Source organism: Meles meles, chromosome 8, assembly GCF_922984935.1.
Source record: "Meles meles chromosome 8, mMelMel3.1 paternal haplotype, whole genome shotgun sequence".
NCBI lineage: Eukaryota > Metazoa > Chordata > Mammalia > Carnivora > Mustelidae > Meles > Meles meles.
In genome coordinates, this window is record NC_060073.1 from 42,344,263 (window position 1) to 42,365,274 (window position 21,012).

The 21,012-nt window shown below is 35.7% G+C and overlaps 1 protein-coding gene across 2 annotated transcripts in view; it reads right to left on the minus strand.

Moving 5' to 3' along the window:
• Positions 1-3,937: 3,937 nt before the first annotated feature.
• PRMT3 (protein arginine methyltransferase 3) overlaps positions 3,938-21,012 on the minus strand; it is a 130,839-nt gene continuing 113,764 nt past the window's right edge. For both annotated transcript variants that reach the window (XM_046016096.1, XM_046016097.1), the window contains exons 14-16: positions 19,621-19,671; positions 19,336-19,423; positions 3,938-4,414 (exon numbers count right to left, since the gene is read on the minus strand). In XM_046016096.1, the coding sequence (XP_045872052.1) occupies positions 4,305-4,414; positions 19,336-19,423; positions 19,621-19,671 (249 nt within the window). In that variant the 3' untranslated portion in view covers positions 3,938-4,304. The remainder of the gene's footprint in view (positions 4,415-19,335; positions 19,424-19,620; positions 19,672-21,012) is intronic.

A 21,012-nucleotide genomic window follows, 5' to 3' on the forward strand; every position in this document is an offset into this window, starting at 1 on the left:
CATAGAGTTGAGGGTCCATATCTGGGATCTCCACTCTGTTCCACTGGTCAACGTGTCTGTTTTTATGCCAGTACCACGCTGTCTTGGTGATCACAGCTTTGTAGTAAAGCTTGAAATTGGGTAACGTGATGCCGCCAGTTTTGTTTTTGTTTTTCAACATTTCCTTAGCAATTCGGGGTCTCTTCTGATTCCATACAAATTTTAGGATTATTTGCTCCAGCTCTTTGAAAAATACTGAAGGAATTTTGATCGGAATGGCCTTAAAAGTATAGATTGCTCTAGGCAGTATAGACATTTTAACAACGTTTATTCTTCCAATCCAAGAGCATGGAACGGTTTTCCATCTTTTTGTGTCTTCTTCAATTTCTTTCATGAGTGTTCTGTAGTTCCTCGAGTACAGGTCCTTTACCTCTTTTGTTAGGTTTATTCCCAGGTATCTTATGGTTCTTGGTGCTATAGTAAATGGAATCAATTCTCTAATTTCCCTTTCTGTATTTTCATTGTTATAAGTGTATAAGAAAGCCACTGATTTCTGTACATTGACTTTGTATCCTGCCACGTTACTGAATTGCTGTATGAGTTCTAGTAGTTTGGGGGTGGAGTCTTTGGGGTTTTCCATATAAAGAATCATGTCATCTGTGAAGAGAGAGAGTTTGACTTCTTCCTTGCCAATTTGGATACCTTTTATTTCTCTTTGTAGTCTGATTTATTCATCATTTTGCTTGGAAAAATTTAACCTAACTTTATAGTAAGGAAACAAACACAAAATCATTAAAAATACATGAGCCTCTAAGGCTTGATAGCTGGGCAGGGTCTGTACATACCTTCCCAAGGGGCCTAGTGATTAAACACCACATTCTAGAGTGAGAACCAAGCAAGGCAGGCATTGGGAGCCTCAAGGCCTGTTGAAAGTGCTGATATAAAGCAATTTTCCCAACTGTCCCTCCTAATGTTAGCAGTTGATTCTGGGTCCAAAGCCCTCTTAGAAACCCAGAGGTTAGTGAGATTCACAGAAGTCCTTCATTAGTTTAGTTTGTAGCTCATGGGTGGGGTTCAACCATCTCCAACCCTGAAAAAGTTGTTTGTACCTTTCTCTGTCTCATTAAAACCGTCTAACTGAAATTGATAACCAGCTACAAAGTTTTAGTGCACTAATTTCCTTTGCACAGGGCACTGCTGCAATTCCAGGCACGTCTCAAGTATGTAAATACTATATATATGTATTTTAAATTAGGGTGAAGTCTTGGTTAATCCTCTAAGTTTCATAAATGAAGTACATCTAGTTGTTTAGCTTCAAATTTTTGTAAAAACTATAGTCTTTGTAATGTGTTCTATTAGGTGTATATTCTCTGCCACCGCCATTAATGAACCTTGTGTAGAAAGTCTACGTACACTATTAGCTATCTCTGCTCCAGTAAAACTTTATCAAAATGGACAATGGGGTAGATCTGGCCCCAAGTCATAGTCTGTCAACCCACCGTAGGTAATGTTTGGCCTCAGCTATCTCACTGACCTTGCCTTTCATCACAGATTCAAATTCCATGACAGCATGGTAGATTTAATGGCATTTTTGAGATATTCGTCACAGAAAAATTGAATCCCTAGATGTTCTGGATCTATGCTACAGCTTAAAGGATCATTTCTGGCATGACTGGCAGGAGATAAACGATGTATGATCCTGTTTCAATCTTTCCTATTTTAAGTTTTTAGCGGTACTGTCAGCATGCTCATTCCACCTGATATCGGACTGCAGACCTCAGCTCGGTAACTTCACACAACACATTTTAGATATTCCACTTTAAAAAGAGAGAAAGGTAGGTTAATGGAAAACACAGGCGGACCAGGTTGGTTAACCTAGATTAAGTGGTAAGAAGCAAATAACCCTACAGGACCAGAATTACTTGCCCTAGTTTTCAAACGGGGGTTATTTCAAAGGGAAATGACAGCTCCCTCATTTATAATGTGTTATAAATTTATAATGTGCTAGCAGTTGGGGCTCCTTACTGGACCACTTTGTGCAATGCTGTCCACCCTCAAGAGTTGTTTTGTTGAAACACTCCTTCCAAAATGCTCTGTTCAAAAATTTACTCTTTGACTGAATAGAGATGACTAGTTGGATGAATCCTATATATTACAATATAACAATGTTAATCTTCACAAAGAAAAATAGGAGGAAAAATGTATTTTCTTAATTGAAATGAAATAAAATCCTTGGGACAGAGTAGTTTGCTATCCCTAAATGTGCATCGGTCACAGCATGAAAGGACAGTGCATTTATCACTGTCAGGGGCTATGAAGTTTTAATTTTTTGTACCAGCTTAACGGCTGAAATTCCAATCAAAAAGCTAACATTTGGACTCTCATGTTCTCATAAAATGTTTAGGTACACACATTAGAATGCTTTGGCCTGGAAAGGCAAACACAGACCTACCAACTATCACTGGCCTATTTATAACCAGGAGAAAATCAAAAGAGCCACTGGATGAAAATCTAGGTAAATCAATCAAGAGTTTAAAAAAAAAAAATCACTTTTGAGAAATGCTTTTTTAAATAGTTGAAAAATTTGTTACTCACTTACATGAAAGAAAAATAAGGCAAAAAAATTAGGCAGTATTTGGTTACTTTAAAAATCATTAAATCTTTTTACAGGGCTTCCTTATTTTTATCACTCTACTACACCCAAATTTGTACCTGAAGTCTTTCCAGACAAAATTTAAAGTACTTTGAGCTAAATTATCAGCACCACACATTTCTAATAATGTCTTAAATTCAAAAACAAGCTGGCTGGTTTAAGCCAGTGAAAACAGAAATTATGCTTAAAGAAGCAGCCAAGACTTAAAAGACTTACGATCTGAAATACATCATTTGAAGGGGTTAATTTTGCCATTGCTAGTAGTCCAGTCCCCTAAGACCAAAAGACAATTTTTAAGAGTTTTGCTATAGTAATTTCTGTCAAAATATTCTCACCCATTCATGTACTTACGGGCACTATTTGATGAGGGAACAATTCCCAAACGAATCTAATGTAGACAGCACATATTCTGTGGAAGGGATCCTTGACTGACTAATGATACTATCACGTAGCATTTAATGAATGTCTTCTATGTGTCAGGCACTGATTGAAGTAGCTGGAATGTATTAACTCATGAACTGGCGTATTCATCAAGGGAGAGAGAGGTGAAGGAACATGACTACGATCCAACAGCAAGTAAGAGCTGTCACCAGAGCCTGCATCTAGGCACCGACCCCAGAGCTCACACTGCTCAACACCATGCCATGCTGCCTTGTGCAGGTCTTATTTTGAAAAAGAACCAGCTGTCAAACTGAAAAAAGTGTTATGACCCAGTTGTCCTTAAATCCCGTTTTCTTAAAGATGATTCCTTTGATAAGACTTTTTAAAATGCTTCTGATCTTATAAAAGGCTTTAGTATGTTAAAACATTTTATAATGTTAATGGTTGTTGTACACATTTATTGCATGTTTTCTATTCTGCCTTTCAAATTGAGTCAATAACTGTAAACAACACACCCGTAAGTAGATTAACAGTTACATGTTTAAATTTGCACGTAAATCTAGTTTGAAAAAGATAAATTAGTAAATAAGTACTTATTTTTCCCAACCTTTAAAAACTTGTATGAAACCTAGGATAAACATATTGAAATTAGATTTCCTGGGCAGTACTAGAAAACTGTCTGGCAAAATAACATCTGCAAAGATGAGAAGTTCAGAACTAGAGGGTAATCAACTAAGCTGTCTTTCAAATATGATTTGTGTGATGTTCTTTTCCATATTTTAGTCCCTCCCACTTGCTCTTTACTTATACTCTAATATTCTACCAAATAATACAAAACTACTCCTCAGAGTAGAAATCGGCAATAAAATGTACAATAGTTTGTATATAGTTACTAGTTTAATAAAACATTACCCAAATAACTAATCAGTTACTAGTGTTTAAAATTTATGGTAAGAAACATTAAAAACAACAAAAGACTACTTCTGTTTCAAATTTAGGCCTATTTAAATAATTTTCAGTATAGCTAAACTCAATGTAACGGTTACATTCGTAAAATCTTGCTGAGCAGACTTCCAAGACTGTGGTAATAATGTAGGTGGTCCACTAGGAACTGTTGTTCCCTTCCTTAGCTGAATTATATGAGATTCCAACCACACGTCTCTCATCTTGAGTAGACTCATTAGGAAAGATCCATCAGCAACATGCTCACATAAAACCCCCTCTCTCCACCCATACCCATAACCCACCCCCATACTAAAAACTGCAAGTTAATTGTGCTTTCGTAGCCTTTTCACTGGAGACCATAAGTTTGAGTTGAATTATTCAATGTGAGCGTCACAATGAGAGAACGTGGATCTTTCTTATTCTTGTGGACTGTGATCCTTCCTTTCAAGGCTTCACCTATGGAAGAGAGGCAAAAGATGTGTTTAAGAATTCAAGGAATACAGTATGGCAGAAAAATAATAATGTTTACCTAGTACTTCTTGCTTATCGCTGTGAGATAGTTCACTCATTTTGGAAAAAAATTAATAAATTTTTAGGACAATTCTATGTTTAATTTTTGAACAAAGCAGATCTAAAAAAATGAAAAAAATTAAAATTAATTTAAAACATAACTGAATATTTAAAGCATAAATAACAACAATGTACTGGGAGATAATCCATGTATAGCACCATCTGGGGAAGTGAAATTTTTGTAAGAATTGCTCAAAGGATTGGAGGGGGTAAATGGGAGTAAATTACCGAGAGTCTTAAGTTATAAATGAAATGGCGTACCAATGTTTGATGGTAGTCTGGTAAGCTAAAAAGGCATGCTGGAACTGTCAAGCAACAATTATAAAAACAAACCCAACACATGTAGTTAGTTAGCCAAGGGTGGAGATAAAATGAAATAATAGAGTATTCAATCCAAAAAAAAAGCAACAAGGAAAAAAGCAAGAAATAACAGGGGATGCAGAAAAAAATAGCGAATGACAGAATTAAATCTAGTATCACAGATACTAATATTAACTGTAATATGTTTAATACTTTGAATGTAGAAACAGCATCAAAGTAAAAGGAGAACTATTCTATATAATATTCTATATAATGTAATTCTATATTAATCATAGAGAGTCTGAAATGTCAGTATTAACATCAGACAAAAATGACTTCAGGAAAAAATACACAACCAGAGATAAAGAAACACATTTCAAAACAATCATTCAAATCATAGAGACCTAATGACTTTTATGTATGACTGTATGACTACAGAGCTTCAAAATGCATGATGCAAATCCGACAGAACCATAGGAAGACACTATAATCCACAATTATCACTGGAAATTTCACCTCTCTGTCAATAATTGTAATAACAACTGGACAGAAAACCAGAAAGAATATGGAAGATTTAACACACTATTAACCAACTTGACCTGGTTGACATCTACAGAACCAAGACAGATTACATCTACATCAAATCTTAATACACTTAAACATAAAGAAATCATACAGAATATGTTCTCTGACCAAAACTGAATAAAATTAAAAATTAACAGAAAGATACTTGAAGATACTTGAATAATTCCAAAACATTTAGGAATTAAACAAAAGACTTCTAAATATTCCATAAATCAATATAAAAATCACAAGGAAGATACTCAAAGAAAAGTAACTTGAGGCCCCTGGGTGGTTCAGTAGGTTGGGCAGTTGGGCATCTTACTCTTGGTTTCAGTGCCTATTGTGATCTTATGGATAGTGGGATGGAGCCCCCTGTCGGACTCCACGCTCAGCAGGGAGTCACCTCAACGATTCTCTCTGTACCCCACCAAAATAAATAAATAAATCTTAAAAAAGAAAGAAAAGAAAGGCAATTTACTTTCCTTTTTTTTTTTCTTCAGATTTTATTTATTTATTTGACAGAGACACAGTGAGAGAGGGAACACAAGCCGAGGGAGTGGGAGAGGGAGAAGCAGGCTTTCTGCTGAGCAGAGCCCAATGCAGGGCTCAATCCCAGGACCCTGGCATCATAACCTGAGCTGAAGGCAGATGCTTAACCGACTGAGCCACCCAGGCGCCCCAAGAAAGGCAATTTAGAACACTATTACTTTGGGGCACCTGGGTGGCTCAGTGGGTTAAAGCCTCTGCCTTTGGCTCAGGTCATGATCCCAGGATCCTGGGATCGAGCCCCGCATTGGGCTCTCCGTGCAGCAGGGAGTCTGCTTCCTCCTTTTTCTCTGTCTGCCTCTCTGCCTACTTGTGAACTCTTGTCTGTCAAATAAGTAAATAAAATCTTCAAAAACAAACAAAAAACCACTACTACTTCTATTACTTTCACTTCTTAGAATAGCAAATATTTAAAAAAACCTGAATTTTGATTTGATTCCTTAGGATGAATGATTAGAAGTTGAATACTTTCAAAAAAGGCATAAAGTATATTCCAGTTTTTAATTCCTGCCATCTTCAACAACGATGGTGTTATTAGAAACGAAACAAAAAAATGAGTAAAACAATATAATACTTTTGTTATTTAAACACCGCCAGAATCTGGCTGCTTTGATTGCAGTTCAGTGATTGTCAGGGTATCATTTCAAATGTTTAACCACCATCTAAAAAAAAAAAATCCTTTGTACATTCAAGTTAGTGATTTTGTTGATGGATATGAGGTATTGTTGCAAATGCTTCTTTTTAGTGCATGTCCTCTAATGCTTGCTGCTCTTTGATTTAAGTTCAATCCCTAAGATAAGGGTTAAAATGGAAGTGTTCTATAGAGCTTATGAAGCAGGTCATCAAATTCTTCATTTCAAGTTTAAAGGATACAGTGAAGAGTTCTATATAGCACAAGTCAAGATCAACTAGTTATGGATGCTTTTGATAAATTTCCATGAAAGAAAAAATATTTAAGCATCAATAGTAAACAAAACATCTGAATAATTAAAACGTCCTAACAGTAATTCCCTTATAAACTAGTATAATTTTCATGTCTTAAAATGTAATACAAGCAACATAACGATTTCTATAATAATCTTAATTTTAAAATGAGGGTGCAAACAGCACCTATTTAAGTTAATTAAATAGCATGAAGGGTCACAGTAATAAATACATAATTCACCCTGCTGAACTCCCATCAATTGTTTAGGCCTGACAAAAGTGCCAAGTCGGAAGGTGTAATACCAGAAGGGATCGTAGTAATTAATCAGTGTCAAATAGATATAAAATGACTGATGCTGTTAAGCATGTGTACTGAGTGGGAGCTGCAAAGGACACTCTCTGTGGAGCTGAGCTGTTACCACCTTGTTTTTATCGTCGGCAGGCGGCCATTAGTACCACAAAGCAGTGTTGCAGTTCAATCAAGAGCAAAATTGATTTCATTTCAGTTCTGTTCTAGTGGCTTTTTAAAATTAATTTCTTCCAGAGCAATGAAATTTCATTTCCCCAGAAGGGGGAAAATTTTAAAATCATTATTATCACTATTAGAGCTTAAAGAATGAAAGAGAAAAAGAGAAATGGATTTCCCATCATATAAAAGCTTACTAGATACATACAGAGAAAGTAAAATAAATAGCCTGACTTTAGTCATATTTTCAAAGCGAAATTACATGAAAAAGATATGGATTTTTACAGTAAACACTGCCATATAAGTTCATACAGTAAAAATTGTACATTAAAAGAAAGGGGACAAACATATTGAATTTAAACTTTAAAGTAAGTGTTCTCTAACTACTTTAAAAGTATTAATTCTGGGAGGATGGTTTGTTACTCCCAGAATGCTAGAAGTGGTCAAATGTTAACAGCATTTCTTTTTTATTTTTATTTATTTATTTTTTTTTAAGATTTTATTTATTTATTTGACAGAGCGAGATCACAAATAGACAGAGAGGCAGGCAGAGAGAGAGAGAAGGAAGCAGGCTCCCTCTGAGCAAAGAGCCCGACGTGGGACTCGATCTCAGGACCCTGAGATCATGACCTGAGCCGAAGGCAGTGGCTTAACCCACTGAGCCACCCAGGCGCCCAACAGCATTTCTTCTGAAATATTTTTAGATCTAGACTGTGAATAAAATATAATAAAAAAGCCAAACACCAAACAAAACAAACTAGGCTCATTATTTTATACTTCCATTTTGCTTTTGGCCAAATGTACAATTCTTAGTCTGAGAAATTCCTTATTCACACAATATCTTTTCTTATTTTCTAAATATCAAGTCTACCCTTAAGGGTGGAAAAAGAGATTTACTATTACTGAAGATATTCACACACCCGCCCCCATGCCCCACAATCTAGGCAGCATAATGAAAGACATATTTATAATATTTTATTTAAAAAATCTTACCATATTAGTTTCTAGATACTAAGACAAGACTTATATGCACAGTAAATTATTTTGAATAGACACTCTTGGCTTTATTTAATTTTATCTAATAATTTTAGAGCATAATGAGTCCAAAATTACTTTTAGTTTTAATTAAACACAACTACAGAGAACTCTTCAAACATGCCAAGACAAAGTTGAACACCAAGCTATTCAAGTTCAATAGTATGATAAATTTTTTGAGAACATCACAGTTGACAAAATGGGACAACCAAATAAAACGGCCAGTAAATGTCTTTGGCATGATGTCACCCAAGATGATTAGAGGAAATGATATTTCAATGACAATGGATATTACTATACTTATTTGTACATTCAGTAAAATATTTACAATATGGCAAATACTACCATCAGATCAAAAAGGAGAAAGACAACTTATCATCTATTAGAGAACTCTTTATCACAGCATACTGAGATGTACTAACACAGATGTATGCATGAAATGATCTAAGAGAACAAAGAAGACACCGTGAGGGAAGATTTATAGAAATAAGCTGGGTAATGCAGAGAAAACTGAAATTTATCAAGTGAAAGAGATCAAACAGCTTTCTAGGTAGACTATCTTAGACTAAGGCAAGGACTAAGAAAAGATAGGAAAGTGAGCTAAAAAATGAGTGGTCTGTATAAGTCCATTTGAGCTGGAGCATATGATGGGCTATTGATGTGGAATGTAACACACTGGGACTAGAAATGAGGAAAAATGGTCAGATTGTAAAGGGCCATGGAAAGAAATTTAGATTTTATCCTGGAAATATTGACAGTCCAGTGAGGGCTTTTTTTTTTTTTAAATTAACTTTAGTAAGGCATAACTTATTACAGTAAAATGTGCATATTTTATGTGTGCAGCAATGGGTTTTACCATTATCTCACCTTCCTACACTTTTGCCTACCCCATGTCTCAAAGACTATCTAACGTTATCTTCCAGAAGTTTTGCAGCTTTATACATTTATGTTTACATTTTTGACCCATTTAGATTTGGTTCTTGAATACAGTATAAGGTAAGCATTAAGACTATTTTCCTGTACAAATACTTAAGTTGTTCTAAACACTATTTCTTGAAGACTATCATTTTCCCACTGAATACAGTGACCCTTTGAAAAAAAAATTAACTAACTATACAAAAGTAGGTCTATTTCTGGATTCTCTACTTGTTATAATAAACTCTATGTCTACCTATAGTGTAATATCTTACTGTCTGGTTTAATATAACTTTTTAGTAGTTTAGAAATCACATAGTATAAGGATTCCAATATGATTCTTTGAAAAATTGCTTGGTTACTCCAGGGCTTTTGCATTTGCATACAAATTTTAGAATCAGCCTGCCAATTTCATTCATTCATTTTTTTTTTCCAGCCTGTCAATTTCTATCTTGCTAAATTCTCTTACTAGTTCTGTAGTCTTTTTTAGATTCCTTAGAATTCACTGTGGACACAATTATATTATCTGTAAGTAATGACAGATTTATTTCTTCCTTTCCAATGACTTTTATTTCTTTTTTCATTTCTTATCACACTGGCTAAGACCTCCAATATGAGAAAATAGGAGTGATGAACATTCTTGCCTTGCCCCAAACAGAGGGAAAGCATTCAGTTTTGCTCCATTCAGTATGATGCTAAGCTATGGACTTTGAGTGGATGCCTTTTATCAGGTTGAGGAAGTTCTCTTGTATTTCTAATATGCTATGAGTATTTATCATGAATAGGTACTGAATTTTGTCAGCTGCTTTTTTTTTTTTTATTAAAGATTTCATTTATTTATTTGACAGAGATCACAAGTAGGCAGAGAGGCAGGCAGAAAGAGAGGAGGAAGCCCGCTCCTTGCTGAGCAGAGAGCCCGATGCAGAGCTCGATCCCAGGACCCTGAGATCATGACTCGAGCAGAAGGCAGAGGCTTTAAGCCACTGAGCCACCCAGGTGCCCCTCAACTGCTTTCTTTGCATCCACTGATGTAACCATGTGGTTTTTCTTCTTTAGACTGTTAATATCGTTGACTGAGGCTGGTGGTGAATGTTAAGGAGGGCACATATTGCATGGAGCACTGGGTGTGGTGCACAATGAATCTTGGAACATTGAAAACATAAAATAAAAAAAAAAGAGACTATTAAATGATCCTAAAATATTTTTGAATCTTATATTATTGACTCAGTTTTAGATTCCTGGACTAAATCTCACTTGGTCCTAGTGTATTGTTTTTTAAAAAAATATTGCTGGGGTGCCTGGGTGGCTCAGCAGGTTAAGCCTCTGCCTTCAGCTCAGGTCATGGTCTCAGGGTCCTGGGATCGAGTCCCGCATTGGGCTCTCTGCTCCGCGGGGAGCCTGCTTCCTCCTCTCTCTCTGCCTGCTTCTCTGCCTACTTGTGATCTCTCTGTCAAATAAATAAATGAAATCTTTAAAAAAAAATATTGCTGGATTCAATTTGCTAGTATTTTGTTGACAATTTGTGCGTCTATATTCATGAAAGATGTTCTGTAGTTTAATTTTCTTGTACAATTTTTGTCTGGTTTTTGGTATCAAGGCCCTTATAAAATTAGTTCTCTTTTATTTTCTGGAAGAGACTGTACAGAATTGGTGTTATTTCTTTTTGAAGTAGCTAGAAGAATTTGCAGTGAAGCAATCTGTGCCTGAAGATTTGTTTTATGGAAGGCTTTGAGGCTGGCTGCCTGTTTTTGTAAATAAAGTTTAACTGGAACACAGCCACACCCACTCATTTACATACTATCCCTCAGAGTTTAAGGTGTTTGTGGATCCCTACTGCAGCCACTGTGGGGTTATCTGGGGGCTAGGATATAAGAGAAGAAAGAGAAAAAAAGAAAAGAAAAATGGGGATTTCTCTAAGCATTAGGAGATCCTTTCCCCATTCCTCAAGTTAGAATTAGAGGAGCTAGTTCATCTGTGCTGATGCCTTCTGAGTTTTGGGCTGCCTGAGACCAGACTGGGGATACCGGAAGCAAACAAATCATAAATTTATCACCAGTTCAGGGTATTCGAATTCTGGTCTTCTCCAATTTATCTGATATTATTTACTTTTCAGGGATCTCAAACAGCTGTTCCACGCATTCTGGTTTATTCAAGGTGCATTCCGTGAGAGAGCTTATTTTCACTGCCCTAAAAATCCTCTGTGCTCTGCTTATTTGTATCCCCTGCCCTCCGCAACTACTGTTTTTTTCCCCCCACTGTCTCTACAGTTTTGCCTTCTCCAGAATGTTATATAGCTGGAATCACAGTGTGTAGCCTTTTTGGATTAGTCCTTTCACTTAGTAATATGCGTTCAGTTTCCTCCATGTCATTTCATAGCATCAGAGTTTATTTCAATAATATTCCATTATGTGGATATACAGACCATTTAGTTTTAATATCGTTATCCATGTTTGAATATGTTTACCATCATACCATTTGTTTTCTTTTCTTTCTTTTTTTTTTTTTTTTAATTTTATCATTTGACAGAGAGAAAGAGAGCGAGCGAGCACTAGCAGAGGGAGTGGCAGAGGGAGAAGGAGGATCCCCAGCAAGCAGGGAGCCCAATGCTGGGCTTGATCCCAGGACCCTGGGACCAAGACCTTAACTAACTGAGCCACCCAGGTGTCCCATACCATTTGTTTTCTATTTCTTTATGATTGTATCTTTTTTTTTTTTAAAAAAGATTTTATTTATTCATTTGACAGACAGAGATCACAAGTAAGCAGGGAGGCAGGCAGAGAAAGAGGAAGGGAAGCAGACTCTCTGCAGAACAGAGAGCCCGACTCAGGCTCGATCCCAGGACCCTGGGATCATGACCTGAGCTGAAGGCAGAGGCATTAACCCACTGAGCCACCCAGGCGCCGCCCCGATCGTCTCTTCTTTTGAACCAAATCTTTTTCTCGATATTCCATTTCATCTTCACTACTAGCTTATCAGTTATATTTTGTGGCTTAATTTAAATTTTTTTTTTTTTACTTGTTCCTCTGGTGTTTACAATATACAATTTATCATGATTTACCATTAAATTGTTCATGTGCAATGTAAAAACTTAATATATTTCCATTTTCTCATTAATTTTTTTGATCACTGCCATACATTTTATGTCTCTGTTTTGAAACCTGTAATATATTATTTTTGCTTTAAATTATCTTTTACAAAATTAAAAAATGAGTAAACAAAGTCTTTTTTTTACGAAGTCACACATTTACCATTTCTGACATTTCCCATTCCTTTGTTCAGATTCAAGTTCCACTTGGTGGTATTTTCCTTTCACTTGAGCTTACTTTATCTTGTATTGACAATCTGCTGGAGATGAATCTTTGCAGTGTTTTTCTTCTGGAAAAGTTTTATTTAGGCTTCATTTTTGAAATACATTTATTCTAAATATAGAATCTAGATTGACAGTTTCTTTTAGCACTTTGAAAATGTCATTTATCATCTGGCTTACATAGTTTCTGAAGAATATTCTGATATTATTCTTTCTTTGTTCCTCTGTTTCATTTTTCTCTGGTTCATGTTAAGACTTTTGATATCATTATCACTATTTATTGGCAATTTGTTTGTGATATGTCTTGGTGTTGTTTTCTTTGTATCGATCTTACCTAGGGTTCATTGAATTTCTTCAATGAATTGAATTGAATTCTTCAATTCAATCTGTGGGTTATAGCTTTTATCAAATGAAAGAAAATTTGGCCATTACTGTATCTCCAAATATATTTTCTGTCCCTGCTTCTTTCAGGGACTTTTTATCACATTTAAATTAGTGTGCTTCATATTTTCCCAGTGGATACTATGGATATGTTCATTTCTTTAAAAAGTCTTTTTTCCCTCTCTGTGCTTCATTTTGGATATAATTTATGCTGCATCTTTAAGAACACTGACCTTTTTTTCTGTTAATTGCATTGAATGACATTTGCACTTCAGATACTATAATTTCCATCTCTAGAAGTTCTATTTGGATTTTAAATATCTTCTCATATAAAAGTAGTTATGTTTCAATATGCTTGTATGCTAATTTCATTTCTGGATCTGTTTCTTTCAATGGACATTTTCCTTCATTTAGCATTCGATTGGAAGTTTAGGCCGTGATGAATTTTATGTTGTTTAGTGTTTTTTGTTTTCCTTTGTTGCCAATAAAGTTACTTTGGTCCAGTTTTTCTTTTCTTTTCTTTCTTTTTTCTTTTTTTCTTTTAAGGCTTGTTTTTAAGCTTTGTTAAGGAACATGAAGGTTAGCCTTTAGTTTAGGGATAGTTTATTCCTACTATGAAGCTATGGTCCTTCTGGATTGAAGAGAGTCCAAAAGGAGTCCCCACTCTAGCTGGGGACCCAGAGCTACATGGAATCTCTGAGAACTGTTTGTTCACAGCTGCCTCAGATGCTCTGCTAGACCTCAGGCATTTCATCCTACCTCCATGCATCTTAGTACTCATCTGAAACTCAAGGGGCAAAAAACTAAACCAAACCAAACCAAACCAAAACCAAAACCAAAACCAAAAAAACTTAAGGGGGCATTGTGTGTAGATTTCTGGAGGCTTTTGCTGATTAGCATGTCTTCTTCAGTACTCTGCCCAGCAACTTCTGGTTTCTACTCACTAGTACTACCACCAGCCATTTAGGAGGGTTAAAAAAAAAACCAAAAAGGTGTTGTATTTCCTTATATAATCCCTTCTTTATACTATCATAGCGGAGAAGGACCACATTTTCCTTACTTTGAAATTACCCTTTTAAGTTTTTCCTGGTTATATTTTAGGGGATTCCAAAATTTTGTGGTGTACTAGTCTTACTATTTAAATACAAGCACATATACAACGGCAATGAAAGAAATACAGAATGTAGACAAGGCAATATTAAAAATCATACATCTCCTTCACAGTATTCTGAAAAAGCTGAATCAGTTACTCTAAGGATTACTGGGTAATAAATAGGGTTTCAAAATTTCACTAGAATAAAATAATATTTTGTTGTAATTAGGTAGGAGAAAATTCAAATGCTATCTTAAATCTCTCTCAAGATTTAAACATGAATGAATTAGCACTACCTTTAAAATTTAGCACTAAGATAAAATGGGAACTGTGAAGAAAGCAACATTTTCAAGTTTCCAGGTATCAATCCAAACACCAAAGCTATACAAAACCCAACCAAACAAAAACAAATGAAAATGTAATAAAATTTCGTTTGTGCTCATCACACTTCAGTTTTGCTGTGCTCAAGCTTTTTGGAGAAAGAGAAAATGAGACCATCAAGGTTTTATTTCCATAGCACTACAATCTTAAAGTGAAAACATGACAACAAGGTGCTGCTTTACTCTAATAGTGTTTATGTGCATCTACCAAATTCAATTTATGCACCAACAGTGAAATCAAACTATAACTGAATTTTATGGAATATTTGAAACATATAGAGAACAGTATAATGACCACCCAGACCCACCACTCAAGTTTTGTCAAATCTTAACATTCTCCCACAGTTCCCTCAATTTCTAAAAGGAATAATTCAGGTCTATGGCACTGAATCCCCTTTAAAGCCTTCCCTGATCCTATTTCTATTCTTCTGCAGGGGCAGCCATACTGAATTCCCCAGTTATCATCTTTAAGTATTGCTTCTTACTTTGACTATGTGTGCTTGTACATGAAACTGTTTCACAGGTCTTTAAACTCCATATAAACAATGTATTGTAGGAATCACTCTAACTTTTTTTGCTTAATGTTGTTTCTGATATTCACAAATACATGATTTATCTGTTACAGAGATTTTACTGTATGCAACTATCATATTTATCTATCTTCTGTTAATGGACATTCAGGGTGCCTCCAATTTTTCACTTCTACAAACCATACTGTTGTCAAGGTTGTTATATAGACAGGCTGCAGGGGAGACCGTTCAGAATACATCCCTAGAAAAAAAACCTGTGGTTTTAGCGATGGATACTTATACATCTATACTTAACTTGAAGGTGGCAGCCTGTTCTCTAAAGCTGTACCAATAAAGACTATCAGCAGAAGAGGATCAAAGTTCCATTTGGCTACATGATTCCAGGTACTTGGCCTTGTTAAATTTTATGGTTTTTGTTTTTTTTTTTTCCTGTAGTGATGGATAAGAAAGTCTCTTATGTAGTGATGGATAAGAAAGTCTCTTACATAGTTTTAATTGGCCTCTCTCCCTGAGTTCCTAGTGATTTTGAGTTTCTTTTCATGGAATTTTGTTATACATTCAGGCTTCATATAGTCAGAAAACTTTCTGTAAAGGTGGGGGAGGATAATTTATATGTAATAAACAATTTAAATAATAGAGATTCCACAGTCAAATTCTAACTTTTAGAGCTAAGGGTATAGGTACATAAGATACTCTAGGTGCTCATCAGAGTGAGCAATGAGGTGCAAGACAGAAGAATGCAGAATTGGGCCAGTCCTTGAGCACCATGTAAGATCTGAGCAGGGACAGACTGGGGAGAGCCCTGTAGACACATATAATGAACACCGTAATTACTGAATAGCATTCTTTTAAATTTACACTTCAACTCTATCAGTGATATTTCTCTTTAGTCCCTTTGGAAGGGAAAGTATTTTTACTTATATTTGCAACTTAATATATACTACTAGTTAATATTTAAAGAAAAGTTGTCAGAATTACTTTGTGGTACTCAAAATAAAAGCTACATATTAAAGCACATTTTAACTGGCAGGAATTATAAATCTAATCTAAATTAGAGTTTTCTTTAAATCACTACTTTAATGAAATGATATGCTATCTAAAATTTATGTAGCTCTAGAAATTAATGAAATAGAAATCAAAAAAACAATAGAAAAAATCAATGAAACTAGGAGCTGGTTCTTTGAAAGAATTAATAAGATTTATAAACCCTTGGCCAGACTTATCAAAAAGAAAAGAGAAAGGACCCAAATAAATAAAATCATGAATGAAAGAGGAGAGATCACAACGAACACCAAAGAAATACAGACAATTATAAGAACACACTATGAGCAACTCTACGCCAACAAATTTGACAATCTGGAAGAAATGGATGCATTCCTAGAGACATATAAACTACAACTGAACCAGGAAGAAACAGAAAACCTGAACAGGCCTATAACCAGTAAGGAGATTGAAACAGTCATCAACAATCTCCAAACAAAAGCCCAGGGGCAGATGGTTTCCCAGGGGAATTCTACCAAACATTTAAAGAACTAATTCCTATTCTCCTGAAACTGTTCCAAAAAATAGAAATGGAAGGAAAACTTCCAAACTCATTTTATGAGGCCAGCATCATCTTGATCCCCAAACCAGACAAGGATCCCACCAAAAAAGAGAACTACAGACCAATATCCTTGATGAACATAGACGCAAAAATTCTCACCAAAATACTAGCCAATAGGATTCAACAGTACATTAAAAGGATTATTCACCATGACCAAGTGGGATTTATTCCAGGGCTGCAAGGTTGGTTCAACATCCGCAAATCAATCAATGTGATACAACACATTAATAAAAGAAAGAACAAGAACCATATGATACTCTCCATAGATGCTGAAAAAGCATTTGACAAAGTACAGCATCCCTTCCTGATCAAAACTCTTCAAAGTGTAGGGATAGAGGGCACATACCTCAATATTATCAAAGCCATCTATGAAAAACCCACCGCAAATATCATTCTCAATGGAGAAAAACTGAAAGCTTTTCCGTTAAGGTCAGGAACACGGCAGGGATGTCCACTATCACCACTGCTATTCAACATAGTACTAGAAGTCCTAGCCTCAGCAATCAGACAACAAAAGGAAATTAAAGGCATCCAAATCAGCAAAGAAGAAGTCAAACTATCACTCTTCGCAGATGTTATGATACTATATGTGGAAAACCCAAAAGACTCCACTCCAAAACTGCTAGAACTTGTACAGGAATTCAGTAAAGTGTCAGGATATAAAATCAATGCACAGAAATCAGTTGCATTTCTGTACACCAACAACAAGACGGAAGAGAAATTAAGGAGTCAATCCCATTTACAACTGCACCCAAAACAATAAGATACCTAGGAATAAACCTAACCAAAGAGGCTAAGAATCTATATGCAGAAAACTACAAAGTACTCATGAAAGAAATTGAGGAAGACACAAAGAAATGGAAAAATGTTCCATGCTCCTGGATTGGAAGAATAAATATTGTGAAAATGTCTATGCTACCTAAAGCATAGGTTTACATTACATCCTCTACATATTTAATGCAATCCCTATCAAAATACCATCCATATTTTTCAAAGAAATGAAACAAATAATCCTGAAATTTACATGGAACCAGAAAGGGCCTTGAATAGCCAAAGGAATATTGAAAAGAAAGCCAAAGTTGGTGGCATCGCAATTCCAGACTTCAAGCTCTATTACAAAGCTGTCATCATCAAGACAGCATGGTACTGGCACAAAAACAGACAAAAGATCAATGGAACAGAATAGAGAGCCCGGAAATAGACCCTCAACTCTATGGTCAACTAATCTTCGACAAAGCAGGAAAGAATGTCCAATGGAAAAAAAGACAGCCTCTTCAATAAATGGTGCTGGGAAAACTGGACAGCCACATGCATAAAAATGAAATTGGACCACTTCCTTACACCACACACGAAAATAGACTCAAAATGGATGAAGAACCTGAATGTAAGAAAGGAATCCATCAAAATCCTTGAGGAGAACACAGGCAGCAACCTCTTCGACCTCAGCCGCAGCAACATCTTCCTAGGAACATCGCCAAAGGCAAGGGAAGCAAGGGCAAAAATGAACTATTAGGATTTCATCAAGATCAAAAGCTTTTGCACAGCAAAGGAAAACAGTTAACAAAACCAAAAGACAGCTGACAGAATGGGAGAAGATATTTGCAAACGATATTATCAGATAAAGGGCTAGTGTCCAAAATCTATAAGGAACTTAGCAAACTCAACACCCCAAGAACAAGCAATCCAATCAAGAAATGGGCAGAGGACATGAACAGAGGACATGAACAGACATTTCTGCAAAGAAGACATCCAGATGGCCAACAGACACATGAAGAAGTGCTCCACGTCACTTGGCATCAGGGAAATACAAATCAAAACCACAATGAGATATCACCTCACACCAGTCAGAATGGCTAAAATTAACAAGTCAGGAAATGAGAGATGCTGGCGAGAATGCGGAGAAAGGGGAACCCTCCTACACTATTGGTGGGAATGCAAGCTGGTGCAACCACTCTGCAAAACAGCATGGAGGTTCCTCAAAATGTTGAAAACAGAACTACCCTATGACCCAGCAATTGCACTACTGGGTATTTACCCTAAAGATACAAACGTAGTGATCCAAAGTGGCACGTGCACCGGAATGTTTATAGCAGCAATGTCTACAATAGCCAAACTATGGAAAGAACCTAGATGTCCATCAACAGATGAATGGATAAAGAAGATGTGGTATATATACACAATGGAATACTATGCAGCCATCAAAAGAAATGAAATCTTGCCATTTGCGACAAGGTGGATGGAACTAGAGGGTATCATGCTTAATCAAATAAGTCAATCGGAGAAAGACAACTATCATATGATCTCCCTGATAGGAAGACGTGGAGATGCAACATGGGGGGGTTAGGGGGATAGGAGAAGAATAAATGAAAGAAGATGGGATTGGGAGGGAGACAAACCATAAGTGACTCTTAATCTCACAAAAGAAACTGAGGGTTGCTGGGGGGAGGAGGGATTGGGAGAGGGGGAGGGGGCTATGGACATTGGGGAGGGTGTGTGCTATGGTGAGTGCTGTGAAGTGTGTAAACCTGGCGATTCACAGACCTGTACCCCTGGGTATAAAAATACATTATATGTTTATAAAAAAAATAAGAAATAAATAAAAAATAAAAAAAAATAAAATTTATGTAGCTCTAAGAACATCTTATCTTACTTAGCATGTTGCATTGTTTGAAGGACAGTGGGCATAGAAAAAGTCACTGTAGAATGAAGGAATAATGTTTACTTCAAAAAGAATAAGACATTTCTCTTCCTTTTCTTTCTTACCTGCTTTAACGGAAAATGGCTTTTCCAATAGAAATATTGTTTGTTTCCAGTGTGTTCTGGCACTCTGGGGGCCCGTGGAGAACACGACCTGCATTGGTAAGAGTTCAAAAGTATCTGATGAAGTACAAGATTTTTAATATCATGCTACATTAATCTACTACATCAAACAGAAGCTCCGATTGCTTACAACAGCAAAATGCTTATGATCAAACACCTTGGGGCACAAAAATAAAATACAATGTATTTCACATAATTAATTCTTATGGGAAAACTCATGATACTTACCCTGATGTGACAATTTTTCTCAAAATAAATATCAAAGTAGCCAGCAATTGCCTGTTTAAAAAAAAATAATTATTAACTAATTACATGACATAACAGTTATTCAGTCTTTCAAGATAATGGCAAAAAGAAACCATTTCAAAGACTATACCTCTTATACTTATGACAGGTCACTATTTTCTCCTGGAAAAGATGTTATACCTAAAAATGAAATCATATAATTTGGCTTTCCCCCACAGAAACAATATAATAATAAGGGCAACAAGGCTAATCAAATAATCAATATGTGTTTTATTAGAAAATGACTGTGGTAGACTACTGAAAAGTGAGAGGCCACATGAAGGAAGAGGCCTCAGCCAGCCCCAAGAGCTGACCCCATGCTCTCCCAAAGACAGCCTGCTGTGCAGGCGGGAGCCATCTTGGAGCTCTCTGCTCCAGTCAAACCAGACAACTGCAGCAGACTGGGGAGAAAGCAGCACAAGAACCAGAGGACAAGTCCAGTCCGGAGTGCAGAAGCATACACAAATAAATCTAAATGATTGTGACTTCAAGGTACTTCATGTTAAGGTGGTTTGTGACACGGCAGTAAATTTAACTTAAACATACTCTTTTATACAAAGATCTCACTTACTTTCTTCTGATCTTGTGCATCTAATTTTAAAGCAAAGTACTATGAATATTTTTGTAATGAGATCAATAGAATTTTAAATGTCACTTTTTTCCTGAAGATAAACTAAAAATATATAATAGTACTCAAATAAAACATATGTTTAAGCAAATACCCAAAGGAGAACCTCTGAGGTAGCTCTAAGGGTTACTGTGATAGTATAAAACGGTCTCTAAAAGACGAATATTCAGATGAGGATATGTAATCTTCATTTCTTTTTAAAATTTAAATGATACCATCACTTTTTTTTCCACTAACAGCATTAGCTTTATCTATTTTTAAAACTGGCATTAAAAAAAAAACTTATAAGGTGTTAAAAAAACAGGACTCTTATTACTGAAAAATCACTATAAAACTAGCTAATTTGTGTAGTCTGCTGCTTTTGTTGAGAATGTGAACTTTTATTGATCTGTGAGGTTAATATGGATTGGGTCCAAAACAAGTTCAATGTTTAACACTGATGTTCATTACGTTTTAGATACCAAGAGAGAATCAAAATACTATTTATAATTCTATCAAACAGACAAAATATAAAACAATGTAGTACTTGGGTACAGATTATTATAGAAAACTATGTAGTTACTCAGAACATTTCTAAAACATGACTTCTATCAGTTGATTTCCTGGCATCCCTCCATAGACTAATTCAACTATTTTCTTAAATTTATTCCTGTATGCCAGTCTTGTTCACCAGTGTCCAGAGCAGTGCCTGGCCCATAGTACAAATA